The sequence below is a fragment of the Pantherophis guttatus genome, chromosome 6 (genome assembly GCF_059756535.1).
Source record: "Pantherophis guttatus breed Tessera chromosome 6, ASM5975653v1, whole genome shotgun sequence".
Classification (NCBI taxonomy): domain Eukaryota; kingdom Metazoa; phylum Chordata; class Lepidosauria; order Squamata; family Colubridae; genus Pantherophis; species Pantherophis guttatus.
This window is the reverse complement of record NC_142068.1, coordinates 7,936,325-7,954,128: the sequence shown is the minus strand read 5'-3', so window position 1 is coordinate 7,954,128 and position 17,804 is coordinate 7,936,325. Positions and strand designations below refer to the sequence as shown.

The following is a 17,804-nucleotide window of genomic DNA, read 5'->3' as shown; positions in this document are numbered from 1 at the left end:
AAGACAGGACTAAAAGGGGCTCACAAGAGCTGCCACAAAGAAGAGGGAGTCAAGCTATTCTCCAAAGCACCTGACCCCGTTTATGTGGCACTAGGGATTCGAACCGCTGAACTGACGACCTTTCCATCGACAAGCTCAGCGTCTTAGCCACTGAGCCACCGCATTTGGTCGTCACAATGTAAAAAGGATGGGGAGACTCTGGAAAGAGTGCAGAGAAGAGCAACAAAAATGATTAGGGGACTGGAGGCTAAAACGTATGAAGAACGGTTGCTGGAACTGGGTATGTCTAGTTTGATGAAGAGAAGGACTAGGGGAGACATGATAGCAGTCTTCCAATATCTCAGGGGTTGCCACAAAGAAGAAAAACTATTCTCCAAAGCACCTGAGGGTAGGACAAGAAGCAATGGGTGGAAACTAACCAAGGAGAGAAGCAATTTAGAACTAAGGAGAAATTTACTGACTGTGAGAACAATTAACCAGTGGAACAACTTGCCTCCAGAAGTTGTGAATGCTCCAACACTGGAAGTTTTTAAGAAGAGGTTGGATAACCATTTGTCTGAAGTGGTTATAGGGTTTCCTGCCTAAGCAGGGGGTTCGACTAGAAGACCTCCAAGGTCCCTTCCAACTCTGTTATTCTATTCTATTCTATTCTATTCTAAAATTCACAGTCTCTTGCTCTACTGTTGTGTAGAGCAAGTGGTCTTTTTACCACTAGACCAAATTGGCTCTTTAATGGGCATGGGAAATCTCTGGAGGGCACACTGCTCCCATTTTGACTGGCAATCCTAACTGCTGAATCCAGAGGTTAGAGCACAAACCGACCGAACGTCAGTGAGGGATTGAGGGATGGTTTTGGGGAGGGAGGGAAAGACTCCGGAAGTTGGGACATAACCAAGGAAACAGAAGCAATAGGCCTTCTGGATTTGTCTTTCTACCAATCTGAACCTTCTCTGAGGGGAAGAAAAAAAAACCAGTGGAAAGAAAAATGACATGTCCAAAAGTCAATAACCATTTTGGTGGTGGTTGTCATAGAGAGAGAGGGGGAGAGAGAGGGGGGGGGGGGGAGAGAGAGAGAGAGAGAGAGAGAGAGAGAGAGAGAGAGAGAGAGAGAGTAGGAGAGAGGGAGAGGGGGAGAGAGAGAGAGAGAGAGGAGAAGGAGAGGGAGAGGGAGAGGGAGAGAGAGAGAGAGGGAGAGGATTCTGATGGACCTCTGAGGAAAAGGAAGTGGAGGGACAGACCTTTTCCAAGACCACGTCGCTGATATGGGGCAACCCTTCCGGCTTTTGCATGCTGGCGAACATAAATTGAAACCCCAGCAGGAATTCCCGGTCGTATCTCTTCTTTTCTTCGGGGTTCAAGGGCTTCCACTGCTCTGTTAACGGAAAGAAAACAAGAGAGCACAAAGGCTGAAAATTGGAGCATCTTTCAAGTAGTTTAGCCCCCAACTTTTCGGGCACCAGGGACCGGTTCTGTGGAGTGAGTTTTTTTCCCCGTAGACCTGAGGGCGCATGGTTTCACGTGCTGCCTGCATCCCGCGGACGGGGCTCCGCTTGTTTGCATGGCCAGTGTTTTTCAACCATGACCACTTTAAAATGTGTGGACTCCCAACTCCCAGAATTCCCCAGCCAGCATTGGGAGTCCACAGATCTTAAAAGTTGCTGCGGTTGAGATATAATGATCTAGATGTTTGCTGGCTTTAACACTCAAATGTGTTAACCGTGTTTTCCCGAAAATAAGACCCAATCGTATAATAAGCCCTAGTGGGATTTTTCAGGATGCTCGTAATATAAACCCTACCCCAAAAATAAGCCCCAGTTTAAGATCGTCACGCAGACGGACACCTTTTTTAAAAAAAAATTGATTTATATGCCGCCCTTCTCCGGAGACTCAGGGCAGCTTACAATGCATTAAGCAATAGCCTTCATACTTTTGTATATTTATACAAAGTCAGCTTATTGCCCCCACAAACTGGGTCCTCAATTTACCTACCTTAGAAAGGATGGAAAGCTGAGTCAACCTTGAGCCTGGTGAGATTCGAACTTACAGTAATTGCAGACAGCTGGTGTTAATCACAATGCTATCAGTCTGCTGAGCCACCAGGCCCTTTAGTACCATATTTCCCCAAAACGACGCTATAGGGCACTGCATGTCGGAACAACTAGACACAAGGACAGTTCCCCTCCCCCATGCCATCACTCCCCTAAACAACTAATTCCCACAACACTGTCAAACTATCTAGAAAGGTAGCATTACCATCATTATTCTCATCTTCCCTATCTCATCTTCCTATAACTTTGTTATTTGTATCTTACGATTTATATTGTTTACTTAGTAGCCTAGTACCGCGTTTCCCCGAAAATAAGACCCTGTCTTATATAAAACCCTTATATTTCAGGGTTTTTTGAATCCTGAAATAAGTGTGTGGCCTTATTTTCAGGGAGGTCTTATTATTTTGGGGCGTGTGGAGCAAGACGGGGCTCCTCTTGCCGTCTTACCTGATTTCCAGCTCTGTCTCCCTAACCCTAACCAGAGGAAATGGCGGGGACCAGCTGCACACGTGTTTAAATATTTTCGGGGAGGTCTTATTTTCGGGGAAACACGGTATGATTTATGTTGCTTGCTTATTTAGTATCCACGACTATCACTATACGACTACACTATGTTGTATCTAATGTGTTATGACGACTGTATTTTTACAATGACTACAATAATGATCTATCGCTATTATTGTATGTACACCTCGAGCTTATGCACCAGAGACAAATTCCCTGTGTGTCTAATCACACTTGCCCAATAAAGAATTTTAATTCTAATTAAGACCTAACTGGAAAATAAGCCCTAATTTGTCTTTTGGAGCAAAAATTGACATAAGAACCCGGTCTTATTTTCAGGGAAACACGGGTATGTAATGGCAAAAAAAGTCCTGTGAATCCATGGCCTTGGTAGCACAGTGATTTAAGGCACCCTGTTATTAAGCTGGTTATTAAGACCAGCTGCCTGCAATTACTGCAGGTTCGAATCTCGCCAGGCTCAAGGTTGACTCAGCCTTCCATCCTTTCTAAGGTAGGTAAAATGAGGACCCAGATTGTGGGGGCAATAAGCTGACTTTGTATAAATATACAAAAGTATGAAGGCTATTGCTGAGCACATTGTAAGCCGCCCTGAGTCTCCGGAGAAGGGCGGCATATAAATCAAATTAAAAAAAAAAAATGGCAGTACTCTAAGAAAAGCCAACCAGTCCTTGGGTAATGAGTCTGCTCAGATCCTCAGTTCCATCAGCATTATCAGTGGCCCAGACACGATGGCTCAAAAAGGAGGTCATCACAGAAGGCTCAATGGGAAGTTCCCCCCCCCATCTTTCCCAAATTGTAAGTGCGGCTCAGACCTGGCTCACCTTCCTTGTAGCGGTACTTTTGATCCGCTTGCTTGACTTTCTCGGGATCCATCTTATCCTCCTTCTGTTCCCACGACTCCTCAGGTTCCTCCTGGGAGCGAGCTGGGACAGGTTCCTCAGGCTCTGGGGCTGGCACTGGGGGGTTGTTCTCAGTCTCAGAGCCCCCCTCGCTGACCTAAGAGGGAAGGAAAGCCAAAGAGATCCTATGAAGGACAGAACTAGGTAGCAACAAACGCCTCTCTCTCTGCAGGAGGAGGTGTGTTCATCCTGCACCTCCAAGCTCAAAAAACAAAATTGGTGCTTTCTTCAACAGGACCACAATGACAACGGAAGCCCACAAGGTTCACATGCAGCTCATGACTTCAAAAGCACTGTGATAGATGGATGGATGGTGATAAAATGATAGACAGACAGACAGACATATATAATGATAGATAATTATAGATAGGATAGAGATAATGATAGATAGATGATTGGATAGACAGATAGATTAGAGATAGATACTGTATTTTTCGGAGTATAAGACGGACCTTTTCCCCCCCAAAAAAGAGGGTGAAAATCTGGGTGCATCTTATACTCCAAATGTAGCACCGCCCATCTTCTCAAACGGAGGTTTCAGAGGCTGAAAAAAGCATCAGAAACGAAGCTTCAGAAAAGAAAAGCCACCAAACAGAGCTTCAGAGGCTTTTGTTCTGAAGCTGTTTCGGAGGCTTTCAGAGGTAGAAAAAAAAAAGCAAAAAAAAAAGCAAGGCACAGAGGCCGATCCACCTGCCAATCAGCTTTTTTCTTATATTCCTCCCAAAAAACTAAGGTGCGTCTTATACTCCAGTGTGTTTTATACTCCAAAAGATACGATATATAGAGATGATAGAGAGATAGACATAAAGTAAGTGTGTGTGTGTGTGTGTGTGTGTGTGTGTGTGTGTGTGTGTGTGTGTAATTCTTGGTCTTGCTAATCCTTCTTCCCTTAACAATTGTGGCAGGAAACGCTGTAAAATGGGGCAAAACTCACTGAACTCACTGAGTTTGGCTCAGTTGTGGACTACCTACATTGCTTTCTATCCTAACAAAAGTATACAAGATCCAATTAGCTGAACCTGCAAGATGCTTAGAAGAGGACTCCTAAGTAGAGCGGAACTGATGGGCCTACAAAATAAGTGACCATAGCTTACACAGAGGTTTCTAAAAACAACAGCTGTATATGTGTATAGATAAAGGTCCCCATATTCATATGCCCACCCCACCCCCACCGAAGAATGGCACAAACATTTAACTACGGTACGATGGAAAACAGAGAAGAAGGAAGTCAAAAAGGGATAAACGTGGCACTGAACTCCCTTCCTCTGATCCCTACAAATTCTGTTCCGTGGGCATCTTTTGGCATCTGAGGTTTTTCATCATGAAAAGTGAGCTTCTCAGAATGCTGAAATCCGAAGCCAGTGTTACGGGGCGGGCCTGTGATGGAGCAGGGGTAGTCAGACAATCTAAATCCTAATGAATGCCCTCCAAAGATTACTTTAAAAACCACAATGAATTTAAGCGCCTTGGCAACAGCGGGGCACATACCAAATTCCATGTTACCCCTTGTCAGCGGCAAGGAAATGTCATCTCTGTTACAGGCTGGCTGGGGAATTCTGGGAGCTGAAGCCCAGCCATCTTAAGCGTTGTGAAGGTTCAGAAACATTGCATTACTCATTGCATTAATCATTAACGTACTTTTCGGAGTATAAGACTCACTTCCCCCCCCCTTTAAAAGAGGATGGAAATGTTGGTGCGTCTAATACACCAAATACAGCCATTTTTGGGCCCCCGAAACTCTACCCCGTGCATCCCGTTTTTGCAAAAAAACAGGCCCGTTTTTCATGGGGCACGCAGAGGGTTAGGAGGCCTGCAGAGTGCTCCTGGAGGCTGGGGAGGGCAAAAACGCTGTTTTTGCAAAAAATGGACCCACTTTTTACCTCCCAAACCCCCATGCATCGTGTTTTTGCCCTCCCCGGACCCCAGGAATACTCTGCAGGCCTCCCAAACCCTCTGAGCATCCCATTTTTTCAAAAACAGGACGCACAGAGGGTTTGGTAGGCCTGCAGAGTGCTCCTGGGGCCCGGGGAGGGCAAAAACATTTTTCTCCTTCTTTTCCTCTTCAAAATCTTGGTGCATTTTATAGTCCGAAAACTACGGTAATTAATTTCCCCCTGGTAATGTGTAGGCTACGCACCTCTTTGAACGCATCCAGCAAATCTCCAACGGCTTCCTTCTTGTTCAGATCCTTCAACTTTCGCTTCCTCTTTGGCACCGATACGGCTACTAGGGAATTATACAGAGGGATGGAGAGGCACATGAGCTACGGAAAAGTCCAGATTAACGGGGAAAGACACTCCAGGCAACAAACAAGAAGTTAGTGCGAAATCATGCTCTGAAGCCATTTTCCAGGGGTTAGAAAAAAAGAGCCTAACACATGGCAGAGATAAGAGGACATTGCATCCTAGGAAGAAGCCGTAGAATCTATTTGGGATATTTTGGGACAACAGCCCTTGAGCCTGTTAGAAGATCGAAAGGGACCAAGGCAGCAAAGGCAGAAGTGCCTAAATGCTCTGAAGACAATAAATTCCTTGGTGTACAGGAAATATCACCCAGAAAAGAGAATATTTGTAACTGTTGTGGCCCGCTGGCAGCAGATTCGGATAGTGAGGAGGTTTGGGAGGAACATGGGCCAGTCCTGGAGTCTGTGGAAGGCTCTGATGAGGGCTCTGCGTCAGAGGCAGAGAGGGGGCCAGAGCCGTCTGACAGGTATCAACTGCCTTTGGAGTCAGACATCACTGAGGCAGACGAACAGCTGGATTCTGTTCCCAGTGTGCGCATGCGCAGAGCTGCCAGACGAAGGGAACAGCTAAAGAACAAGGGTCGACTCAGGAGTAAAGCCACAGGTGGACGGTGAATGGCCCCTCCCAGAGGAAATAAAAGAGGAGCAAAAGGGGAGGGGAGTTTGCAGGAGACAATTAGTTCATTTCTGCATTCTTGCCACGTATTGCGGCCTCTGAAAGATATCGGCCTGGCCACTCTCCAAGCGTGGTAAAGGTCGGTAATTGTGAACTAATCTTGAAAGACTGTGGGAGAGGAAAGACTTTGCTGGAGAGGAATTCACTGTAAATTAAATAAAAGGGGTTTATCAGGACAAGGCTTCGTGCTGCTGGGGAAGCCTAGATCAGAACAGTAACTCAGGATTAAACTGTGGGGTCCTCTGAGTTTGGATGCTTTCTTGCAGACATTTCATTACCCAACTATGTAACATTATCAGTTCTAGAAGGAAGTGGGCTTTGCTCTCAGTTTATAGACAGTAGCTTGCCCTGCTGGTGTTGGTAGAGGTGTAGTTTTTCTCCTTGTAGTTTGTACTTCTCCAGCAATCAACACGTAGATAAGCAGGGATTAACACCAGACAGAAGAAGCAAAAACAATAATCGAGGAACTAACAAGGAAAAAAAAAAAACTACACTTCCATCAATACCGGCAGGGCAAGCTACTAAACTGAGAACAAACCCCACTCCTTACTAGCACTGATGATGTTACCTCGTTTGGCTAATGAGATGTCTGCAGGAAAACAGCCAAGCTCGGAGAGCACCAAGGACCCCCCCGCCCCCCTCATTCTGCAAATCACCAGACTTCTTAAAGATTGCATCCGGGTGGGGATGGAAAACATGCTATGGATACTCACCTTGCGTCGTCACTTCCGTGGTCTCCAAGGGTGCAGCCACCGGTTCGGCAATCTGCTCCGGGACCTCGACCGTCTCCTCCACTTCCTCCTCTGGCTCCGCCTCCTCTTCTACAGCAGGCGCGGCCGCTGGGACAATCACCTCCTCGGGCTTCACCTCTTCGGGTTCAGAGATGGGGCTGATATCCGATTCGGGCTGTTCCTCCGGCTCTTCGGCCTCTATTTTCTCTGGGGTCTCAAGCCCTGTAGGGATTGCCTGCTCTTCCGGCTGAGCAATGGGGGATTCCATGGCCGGTTCTGGCTCGCACGGGGGCACCTCGGGCGTTGCCTCCAGCAGCTCCTCCTCTAAGACCCCATTCGACTCGACGGCCTCCCCTTCGGCCACCTCCTCCAGCGGAGGAGAAGGAGCGGGAGGGGCGCACGGCAGCGTTACGGGAGGCTCCTCGGGTTGAACAGCCTCCGGTTGGGTAACCACCGTCTCTTCTGCTACCACCTCTTCGTCCACCTGTGTTTCTGGGGGCGGCTGGGAAGGAATCTCCAAAACAGGGCTAGCAGCGACCTCTTCCTGAGGTTCTGTGTCCAAAACAAAGGACTCCGGAGGGGGCACAAGCCCTCCTGGCACTGTAGTGGTGGTACTAACGGGCTCGAGGATGTCTTCAGGGACCTCCAGCAGCTCCTCTCTAGTGTCCACGGCAACAGGGCTCTCTGGGCGCACCAGCGTCACAGTGGCCGGCTGCACAGGCTCCACCTCGGTTAGGGGCGGAGGGGGAGATGGGGAAGCCGATTTACTAGTCTCCAAGGATACCGGTTTACTTACTACTGGGCCGGTCTTGGAACGGTCATCTGGTGGAAAAGAGAAAGAAAAAGGGGGTTGAGTCCTCCAAAACACAACAATTTATTTTTGTTTAGAAAATGGCGGTTCTTATAAATAGCAGTTAGCAATAGCAAGTACCGTTCCATTTTACAGCACTCTCGAAACAGTTTGCAGTGTCAGCCTATTGCCCCCAACAATCTGGCTCCCCATTTTACCGACGTCGGAAAGGTGGAAGGCTGAGTCAAACTTTGAGCTGGTCAGGATCGAACTCCTGACTGGGCAGAATCAGCCTGCAATACTGTATTCTCTTCTAAGTCTTAACAGCAGCTCCTGAAGTAATATCATGTTTCCCCGAAAATAAGACCCTGTCTTATTTTTATTTTATTTTTTTGAATTCTGAAATAAGTGCTTGGCCTTAGTTTCAGAGAGGTCTTATTATTTTGGGGTCATGGAGCAAGACGGGGCTCCTCTTACCTGAATTCCAGCTCTGTCTCCCTAACCTTAACCAGATGAAATTTATTTTATTTATTTATTTATTTATTATATTTCTATACCGCCTTTCTCCCGTAGGACTCAAGGCGGTGTACAGTCAAGAAAAATATAGACACACAAACATCATAAAATTGCTAAATAAAATTATTACTTAGTTTGGTCAATTAAATAAAACCCAGAATTAGATAACATTTAAAAAATCATTCACATGTTCATATGTTTAGCCCCGCCTGTTGGAACATCAGGGTCTTGAGGGCATGGCGGAAAGCACGGAGATCAGGGATATTCCGTATCTCCGGGGGCAGTTCAGAGAAGGCCCTCCCCCTGGGAGTCGCCAGTCGACATAATTTGACTGACGGTACCCTGAGGAGTCCCTCCCTGTGAGAACGAACTGGTCGGTGGGAGGCTATTGGTGGCAAAAGACGGTCTCGTAGGTACCCAGGTCCTAAGCCATGGAGCGCTTTAAAGGTGATGACTAACACCTTGAATCGCACCCGGAAGACCACCGGGAGCCAGTGCAGCTCGCGTAGGAGAGGTGTTACATGGGCGTAACGAGCTGCGCCCATAATCACCCGTGCGGCTACGTTCTGGACCAGTTGGAGCCTCCGGGTGCTTTTCAAGGGGAGCCACATGTAGAGAGCATTACAGTAGTCCATACGGGATTAAATGGCAGGGAGCGGCTGTACATGCATTTAAATATTTTTGGGGAGGGTTTAATTTTCGGGGCATGTCTTATTTTCGGGGAAACACTGTAGATCATTGTTGGCCTCACTGCTAAGGATGGAGAGGAAGGATGGAGTTGGTGCTAGAGAGCTAGGCTGTGATAGGAGCCTAAGAGGAGTGAGAGAATACAGCAGAGGCTCAGAGGAAAACTGGACTCGACTACAGGTAGTCCTCGACTCAAGACCACAATTTGAGCCCAAAATTTATGTTGCTAAAATGAGACAGTTGTTAAGTGAGTTTTGATCCATTTTACGACCTTTCTTGCCACAGTCGCTGGGTGAATCATTGCAGTTGTTAAGTTAGTGACACTGTTGTTAAGTGAATCAAGTTTCCCCGTTGACCTTGCTTGTTAGGTCGCAAAAGAGGATCACATGATCCTGGGGATGCTGCAACCGTCTTAAGTGTGAAAAATGGGTCATAAGTCACTTTTTTCCAGCCATGCCGTAACTTTGAATGGTCACTAAATGAACTGTTGTAAGTCAAGGGCTACCTGTACAAGTAGCCCTCGACTTAACAACCACAATTGTTCGTTAAGTAACAACAGTTTGACTAATTTAACAACTACACTGATTCACTTAACAACTGTGGCGGGAAAGGTCATAAAACTGGGCGAAGCTCACTTAATAACGGTCTCGCTTAGCAACGGGAAATAGCAATAGCACTTAAGACTTATATATCACTTCACTGTGCTTTTACAGCCCTCTCTAAGGGGTTTTACAGAGTCAGCCTCTTGCCCCCAACAATCTGGGTCCTCATTTTACCCACCTCAGAAGGATGGAAGGCTGAGTCAATCTTGAGCCTGGTGAGATTTGAAATGCCAAATTGCAGGCAGCCGGCAGGCAGCAGAAGTAGCCTGCAGTACTGACTCTAACCACTGCGCCATGGTGCTCAGTATTTCTCACTCCTGTCTTGGCTGATCCATTTTAAAAGAGTCTGCCTCCTAGTGGCCATAGACTAGAAAGCACATAGGATCTGTTTTGCATAGGTTGTCTGAACTGAGCTGATATCCATACATAGTTATCATACTACAGGTAGTCCATGATTTACAACAGTTCACTTAGTGACCATCCACAGTTACTACAGCAAGGAAAAAAATGACTTATGACCTTTTGTCACAGTTATGACCTTCGCAGCATCCCCATGATCGTGTGAATGCTTGGCAGTTGTTTCATACTTACGACCGTTGCTGTGTCCCAAGGTCGTGTGAGCCCCTTTTGCGACCTTCTGACAAACAAAGTCAATGAGGAAGCCCGATTCACTTAACAACCATGTTGCTAATTTATCAGCTGCAGTGATTCACTTAACAAATGTGGCGAAAAAAGGTCGTAAAATGAGGCAAAACTCACTTAACAAATGTCTTACTTAACAACAGAAATTTTGGGCTCAATTGTGGTCATAGGTTAAGGACTACCTGTATTCCCTTTCGGACTCAATAATGCAAAACACAGCATAGAAAGGGGAGAAATAAAATTACTGCGTAAGGCAAAGAAACTCAGGCAAAAGAGCAAAAGAACAAAAAGAAAATACAGTTAATTACCCTATAAAAGGGAATATAGAGTTAATAAACCTATTTTACCTTTGTATTATTCACTATACCGTTCTTGTTTTTCTCGACCTTGCCAAACATATCCATGTAATATTTCAAACACTGCTTTTGGTTTTTTTTAACAAAAAATATATATGAGAAATTGGCTATGGCCAAATATCTCAGCAGTGGTGCCTTTTTAAGCCAGTGTAAAATGAAAAAGTGTAAAATGAAAAACGGGGATATCAGGCCTGGAAGCCATCTTTTTCGTTGGATCATCAGGCCTGCCACATTTACTGCTGTGGGAAATTGGGAGGGGGGATTGTATGGATCAAGGGTGATATGTAGTCATAATAACATTCCTTTCTCAGAGAGTCAAGGCCATCTTGCCCTGCACTTGGATGGTTGGAACTGAGAGGCATCTCCAGTTGGGACGATGCTTGGATTAGACCACGTGATGGACATGGGGGTGTTGGGCAGGGACTTTCCTTTGGGTGGGGAAAACCTGGAAGCTTTCAGATTTGGGTTTTCCCAGATGTGCCAATATGACATCTCTAATAAAATGGAACTTTGAGGAACTTCAATCCTCGGAGTCTTCTTTCGTTGGGGGTGTTACTTGGAACCCTGACAGGGGAGACATGATAGCAGTGTTCCAATATTTGAGGGGTTCCTACAAAGACGAGGGGGTCGACCTATTCTCCAAAGCACCAGAAGGCAAGACGAGAAACAACGGATGGAAACTAACCCAGGAGAGAAGCAACCTAGAACTAAGGAGAAATTTCCTGAGATGAGAACAATTAACCAGTGGAACAGCCTTCAGAAGTTGTGGGTTTTTAAGAAGAGACTGGACAGACATTTATCCGAAGGGGTTTGGGGTTGGACTAGAAGATCTCCAAGGTCCCTTCACAATCTTATTATTCTATGTTCTATGAACGTCCAACTACAGATAGTCAACTTACAATAGTTCATTTAGTGACCATTTGAAGTTACAACGGCACTGAAAAAAATGACCGATGACCATTTTTCACGCTTATGACCGTTGCAGCATCCCCATGGTCCTGTGATCCAACTTGATGCTTGGCAACTGATTCATATTTAGGATGGCTGCAGTATCCTGGAGTCATGCGATTATCTTTTGCGACCTTCTAACAAGCAAAGACAATGGGGGAAGCCAGGTTCGCTTAATGACTGTGTTACTAATTGAACAACGGCAGTGATTCCCTTAGCCAATGTGGCAAGGAAAGTCGTAAAATGGGACAAAACTCATTTCTCACTTGGCAACATAAATTCTGGGCTCTATTGTGCTCATAAGTCAAGGACTATCTGTACATGAGTTACACCAGTTACTCTCATTAGTAAGAAAAAATTGACTTCTAGTTACACATTCTTCCTATATAGATACAAAAGTTTACCATAGATCCCTATGAGAACAGGAATGAATTCAAGCCAATATGCAAAACACAACACAACACAACACAACACAAGAAAAGAAAAGAAAAGAAAAGAAAAGAAAAGAAAAGAAAAGAAAAGAAAAGAAAAGAAAAGAAAAGAAAAGAAAAGAAAAGAGAAAACAAACCCTTGTGCCTTTCAGCTTTATCCAATCAATTACATTTTGCATTGACTGGTGTCTACACATTCAGCAAAAGAATGCAGAGTACTGATAAATGAGACACAAACAGGAGCCGAAGTTCCTGCTTTAAATATTGATGGCACTTGGGGAAGATACACCCCAGATTAAGAATGTGGCCTTTCAACTTCGAGAACTTGTTTTCCAAAAAGCAACATTCCAAGCAAATTAATTTAATGTAATGTTAATACTTTAATATTAATTAACTTAATATTAATGTAATAAATTTTCCTAAACAAATATTTAGGAAAAAAAAAACAGTAGCCACCAAGCAACTGAATCAGTCATTGAAATTGCTCTGCAGTTGGATCAACTATGCAGTTCTTCTATTTATTTATTTATTTTTAATCTGTTTGCCAAGAATCCTAAAATGTACACGAAGCTTTCTTCTGACATTGGTTTAAAAACCAAACGCCATGGCAAACCTCTAAACCAGGGGTTGCCAAACTTGGCAACTTTAAGACTTGTGGACTTCAACTCCCAGAATTCCTCAACTTCTTTGGAAAAAGTTCAGAGAAGAACAACTAAAATGATCAAAGGCCTGGAGACTAAAACGTGTGAAGAACAGTTGCGGGATTTGGGTTTGGCTAGTCCCGTGATGGTGAACCTATGGCACGGGTGCCACAGGTGGCACGCGGAGCCATATTGGTGGGCACGTGAGTGTTGCCCTAGCTCAGCTCCAGCCGGCCAACTGATTTTCAGGTCTTCCGATCCCTCCGGAAGTTGGGAAACTGGCTGTTTTCGGACTCCGGAAGGCCTCCAGGGGAATGGGGAAGGCTGTTTTTGCCCTCCCCAGGCTCCTAGAAACCTCTGGAGCCTAGGGAGGGGGAAAAACGGGCCTACCGAGGCCACCATACCATTGTGTGCCAAAAGCAGGGGGAAGTGTGGGGAGGGATCACGTGCACATGCGCAAGAGGGCGGGGCACATTGAATTATGGATGTGGGCACCCGCACCCGCGACCCCCCACACTCCCCCCCACTTTTGGCACGCGAGGGCAAAAAGATTAGCCATCACTGGGCTAGTCTAAAGAAAATAAGAATTAGGGGTGACATGATAGCAGAATTCCAGTATTTGAGGGGCTGCCACAAAGAAGAGGGATCAACTTATTTTCCAAAGCGCCAGAAGGCAAGACAAGAAAAAAAAAAATGGACGGAAACTAATCAAAGAGAGAAGCATCCTGGAATTGAGGAGTAACTTCCTAACAGTGAGGACAATTCAACCAGTGAAACAGCTTGCCTTCAGATGTTGTGGGTGCTTCATTACTGGAGGTTTTTAAAAAGAGCCTAGACCAGTCATGGTGAACCTTTTTGGCACCGAGTGCCAAAAAAGGGAGCACTTCGCATATGCTCATCTGGACTGAGACCAGGAATAGGAATTGTCCGGGGTCGTGCATGCACCGGAGAATATACTTGGCGGTTTCTTCAGATTACTGCTGGCAGGTCTACAGGTTACTGCTGTGCGTGCGCCAATCTGCTGGCGATTGCTGTACTTCCGGTTCCCAACGCGCACGTGGGCGCTGGCCAGCATGCGCACATGCCGATCAGCTGGCCAGCGCACATGCTCATGCTGGAAAATGGAAGAACAGCTCTTCCGATTTCCAGCACTGATGCATGCACAAAGGCCAGGTGACTGTCACGCATGCGTATGTGCCAGAAACCCGGAAGAGGAATGGGCGACGTCACACGTGCCAGGTGACATGGCTCTGCGTGCCACTTTGGGCACGCGTGCCATAGGTTCGCCATCACGGGCCTAGACAGTCACTTATCTGGTATAGATTCTCCTGCTTGAGAAGGGGGCTGGACTAGAAGACCTCCAGCTCATTCTATTCTATTCTATTCTATTCTATTCTATTCTATTCTATTCTATTCTATTCCATTCCATTCCATTCCATTCCATTCCATTCCATTCCATTCTCCTCTCCTCTCCTCCTTGAAGCCCACAAGTCTGAAACTTGCCATAATGGAGATTGCTGCTCTAAACCACAAAAGAAAGCTGAATTCCACCACCAGTAATTTAATTAGCAACGTCTTCCGGAGTTACTTCCCATGCTCTGCTGAAGTCTGATCCATGGGCAAACCACCTCCTTGAGTTTCCAGATGGGACCAAGAATCCCGGGATAGGATTCAGGATTATATCGTACAGACAGTTCTCGATTTACAACCGCAATCGAGCCCCAAATTTCTGTGGCTGAGGCATTTGTTAAGTGAGTTTTGCCCCCATTTTATGACTTTTCTTGCCACAGTTGTTAAGCGAATCACTATAGTTGAAGTGAATCTGGCTTTCCCCATTGACTTTGCTTGTCAGAAGGTCGCAAAAGAGGATTGTGACTCCCGGGACACTGCAACCGTCATAAATGCGAGCCAGTTGCCAAGCGTATGAATTTTGATCATGTGACCGTGGGGATGCTGTTGTAACATCGAACGGTCACTAAATGAACTCTTGTTAAGTCAAGGACTACCAGTACTGAGTAGATCTCCCAAAAGCCTTGGACACACAAGAGGAACAAAGAAAAGCTGTTTTTCTTTCTGATTATATGGAAAATAGCACTAGCAATAGCACTTAAGACTTATATACTGCTTCGCAGTGCTTTTCAGCCCTCTCTAAGTGGTTTACAGAGCATATTGCCCCCGACAATCCGGGCCCTCATTTTACTGACCTCGAAATGATGGACGTCCGAGTCAACCTTGAGCCGGTCAGAATCGAACTGACTGCAGAATTAGCCTGCAATACTTCATTCTAACCTCTGCGCCCCCATGGCTCTTTAATTGGTGGCCTTCTGCCACCAATAGCCTCCCACTGGCCAGTTCACTCCCACAGAGAGGGCCTCCTCAGGGTGCCGCCGGCTAGACAATGCCGGCTGGCGACCCCCAGGAGAGCCTTCTCTGTGGTGGCACCTACCCTTTGGAACAATCTACCCCCAGAGATACGAGTGATCTCCGACCTCCGGACTTTTCGTCGGGCCCTAAAAACTCATCTCTTTCAGTTAGCTGGTCTCTCTTGATTTTATGATTTTATGGTTGGTTTTAAATTTTGATATGGATTTTAAATTGATAAATTTTAAACTATGGGCCAAATTTAATTATTTTAAATCTATTTTAATCGTATTTTATGTATAAATGTTTTTATTTTGGCTGTTCACCGCCCTGAGTCCAAAAGGAGAAGGGTGGTATAGAAATTCGAATAATAAATAAATAATAAATAAATAAGTGTTATAAAAGTTCAGCTCCAACCCTCTCTATGGACAGACGAAAGTAAGGCTGAGGCTGCACTTATCTCACACACATACATCAGGCCAGTTCAATGTTCCATCATCATACCTTGGCGGACAATAACTGCTACGTGAGGTGTCTCCCCGTTGGCCTGTGGCTCTGAACCGCTTCCGGCCTAGGAAAACAGAGGAGGAAAGAAAGATTAGCAAGAAAACAAATATGAATCAATCTCTCTCTCTCTCAGACACACACACAGACAGAGTGAGTGAGCGAGCAGATAATTTATTCTAGCTACATCAGATATAGATGAACGCAAATTTCTAGGTGCTGGGACAGCAATTCCTAGAATTTTCTCCTTAGTAATCCCGAAAGATCACTTTCAACCTATTAAGGGATTGGGGAACGCTGAGTTGCAAGAGTGGCATGGACTTTTTAACATGTGGTCAGAGTCACGGCCTGTTGTGGTCCGCCCGCAGCCTGCGGACCTGGCAGCGGAGTCGGACAGTGAGGAGGCTGAGGAAGAACATGGGCCAGTCCTGGAGTCCTGAGGAAGGCCCGGATGAGGGCTCTGCATCGGAGGCAGAGATGGGGCCAGGGCCATTGGGGAGTGATGTGCGGACTCCGGAGCCACCAGAGGCTGACAGCAGAGAGGCAGAGGAAGAGGAGGAGCCTGTTCCTAGTGCACGCATGAGAAGAGCTGCCAGAAGGCAAGAGCAGCTAAAGCAAAAAGGACGACTCGGGAGTAAGGCCCAGAGATGATTGGCCCCTCCCATAAGGCTTAAAAGACCAGCAACGGCTCTTGGGCTCTTTGTCGGAAAACAACGTTGATAGATTTGTTTCTTGTCTTGCTGCATTTATTTCTTGTGGGCATCTTCTGCTTCTGAACTTTTGCCAAGAAAAGCCTTTGGCAGATTGCCTAATTAGACCAAGGTTGGCGATAAGGCTGAAAAAATGTGTTATGAAGAATTTGTTTTGAATTAGTTTGGACGACGCTGAGAATGAGTTAATTCTCGGCTGTTCTAATAAAGTTTGTTTAGAACTGACTGTGTCAGACAATACCTACTTGGGCCTAGGTCACAACACGGCCTACCTGGTGAGGAAAAGGGACAAGGTCATGGGGATGCTACAACAGTCGTAAGAGTGAAAAACAGTCGTCACTTTTTCAGTGCCACCGTCCGCTAAATGAACAGTTGTAAGTTCAAGACTACCTGTATTATGTGAAAACAACATTGGATCAAAAATTGCCATCCCCACAATGTCAAGGTTTGCCTTCATCTTGAAAAAACACACACCTGGATTTGACCAGCCCTGTGCGATATGGACAACACTGAACTGAATTTGCACTGTCCATGACAGGCATGCTGATGCCCCCCTATAAGTGTGCCCCCTCACCAAATTGTGATTGTGGGGCCGAAAAACAAACTATCTAACATATAGTGTCAGTTTATAAAGGAGGCTTTGCTAATTTCCTGGCTGCAACAGATTAAGCAAAAAATTGTATCTGTAATCTAGACATTACGTTTATAATATTTTATATTTTATGTTTCATATTTTATTTATTTTTTTATTTATTAGTTCGATTTATATGCCACCCTTCTCCGGAGACTCAGTGCGGCTTACAATATGTTAAGCAACAGCCTTCATACTTTTGTATGTACCTGCTTAGTAGGGCTTTCCGCCCCACTCCCCAAGCGGTGTTCTTTTTTATACAAAGTCAGCTTATTGCCCCCACAATCCGGGTCCTCATTTTACCTACCTCAAAAGGATGGAAGGCTGAGTCAACCTTGAGCCTGGTGAGATTTGAACTCGCAGTAATTGCAGGCAGCTGGCAGCTAAGTGCTACTTTAACAGCACTTGAGTCCACTGCGCCACCAAGGCTCCTTGGTGATTACGAGTGCTCACCCATTACAAAAGTTGGCTGTGATTTAGAGCTTTTGTATTATAAACACCAGAAAAAACACATACTTGTTATCAGGCAAGGCAAGGCAAGTTTGGAAGAGAGTTGATGAAAGAAACTGCCTTACCTGAGGAGGAGTTGGGGTAGAAGAAGTTCTAGCGCCAGACATTATTTCGTCTGTGATATCTTTGCCACCCTGATTTGGATCTCGTATTCGGATCTGCTGGACCAGAAAGGGGGAGGGGGGGAGAGAAAATATGCTTTACGCAGGGTAAACAAAGCTTGGAGAGATGCCTACAAGCATTTTGGGTTTAGTGCAACCATTCGGATACAGGCATCGACCCATAACCCTTAATGCCAGGGTCAAGTGGTAGGCAAGTATGCTTGCCAATCCATGATTGCACGTGCAAATGGGT

General features: G+C 45.7%; 1 protein-coding gene and 1 non-coding gene across 36 annotated transcripts in view; both read right to left on the bottom strand.

Annotated features, from left to right (window-relative positions):
- EIF4G1 (eukaryotic translation initiation factor 4 gamma 1) overlaps window positions 1-17,804 on the bottom strand; it is a 147,296-nt gene that overhangs the window by 40,998 nt on the left and 88,494 nt on the right. For 12 of the 35 annotated variants that reach the window (XM_087872459.1, XM_087872447.1, XM_087872458.1 and 9 more), the window contains 6 exons: window positions 17,516-17,608; window positions 15,600-15,666; window positions 7,104-7,943; window positions 5,610-5,698; window positions 3,395-3,569; window positions 1,239-1,372 (listed from right to left, as the gene is read on the bottom strand). In XM_087872459.1, the coding sequence (XP_087728585.1) occupies window positions 1,239-1,372; window positions 3,395-3,569; window positions 5,610-5,698; window positions 7,104-7,943; window positions 15,600-15,666; window positions 17,516-17,608 (1,398 nt within the window). Of the gene's footprint in view, window positions 1-1,238; window positions 1,373-3,385; window positions 3,570-5,609; window positions 5,699-7,103; window positions 7,944-15,599; window positions 15,667-17,515; window positions 17,612-17,804 lie in introns of all 35 variants that reach the window. The other 23 variants (XM_087872440.1, XM_087872448.1, XM_087872466.1 and 20 more) reach the window with 3 other exon arrangements.
- LOC117679789 (small nucleolar RNA SNORD66) lies at window positions 3,255-3,330 on the bottom strand. The gene has a single exon (XR_004595445.2). It is a non-coding gene; the product is annotated as a small nucleolar RNA SNORD66 (small nucleolar RNA).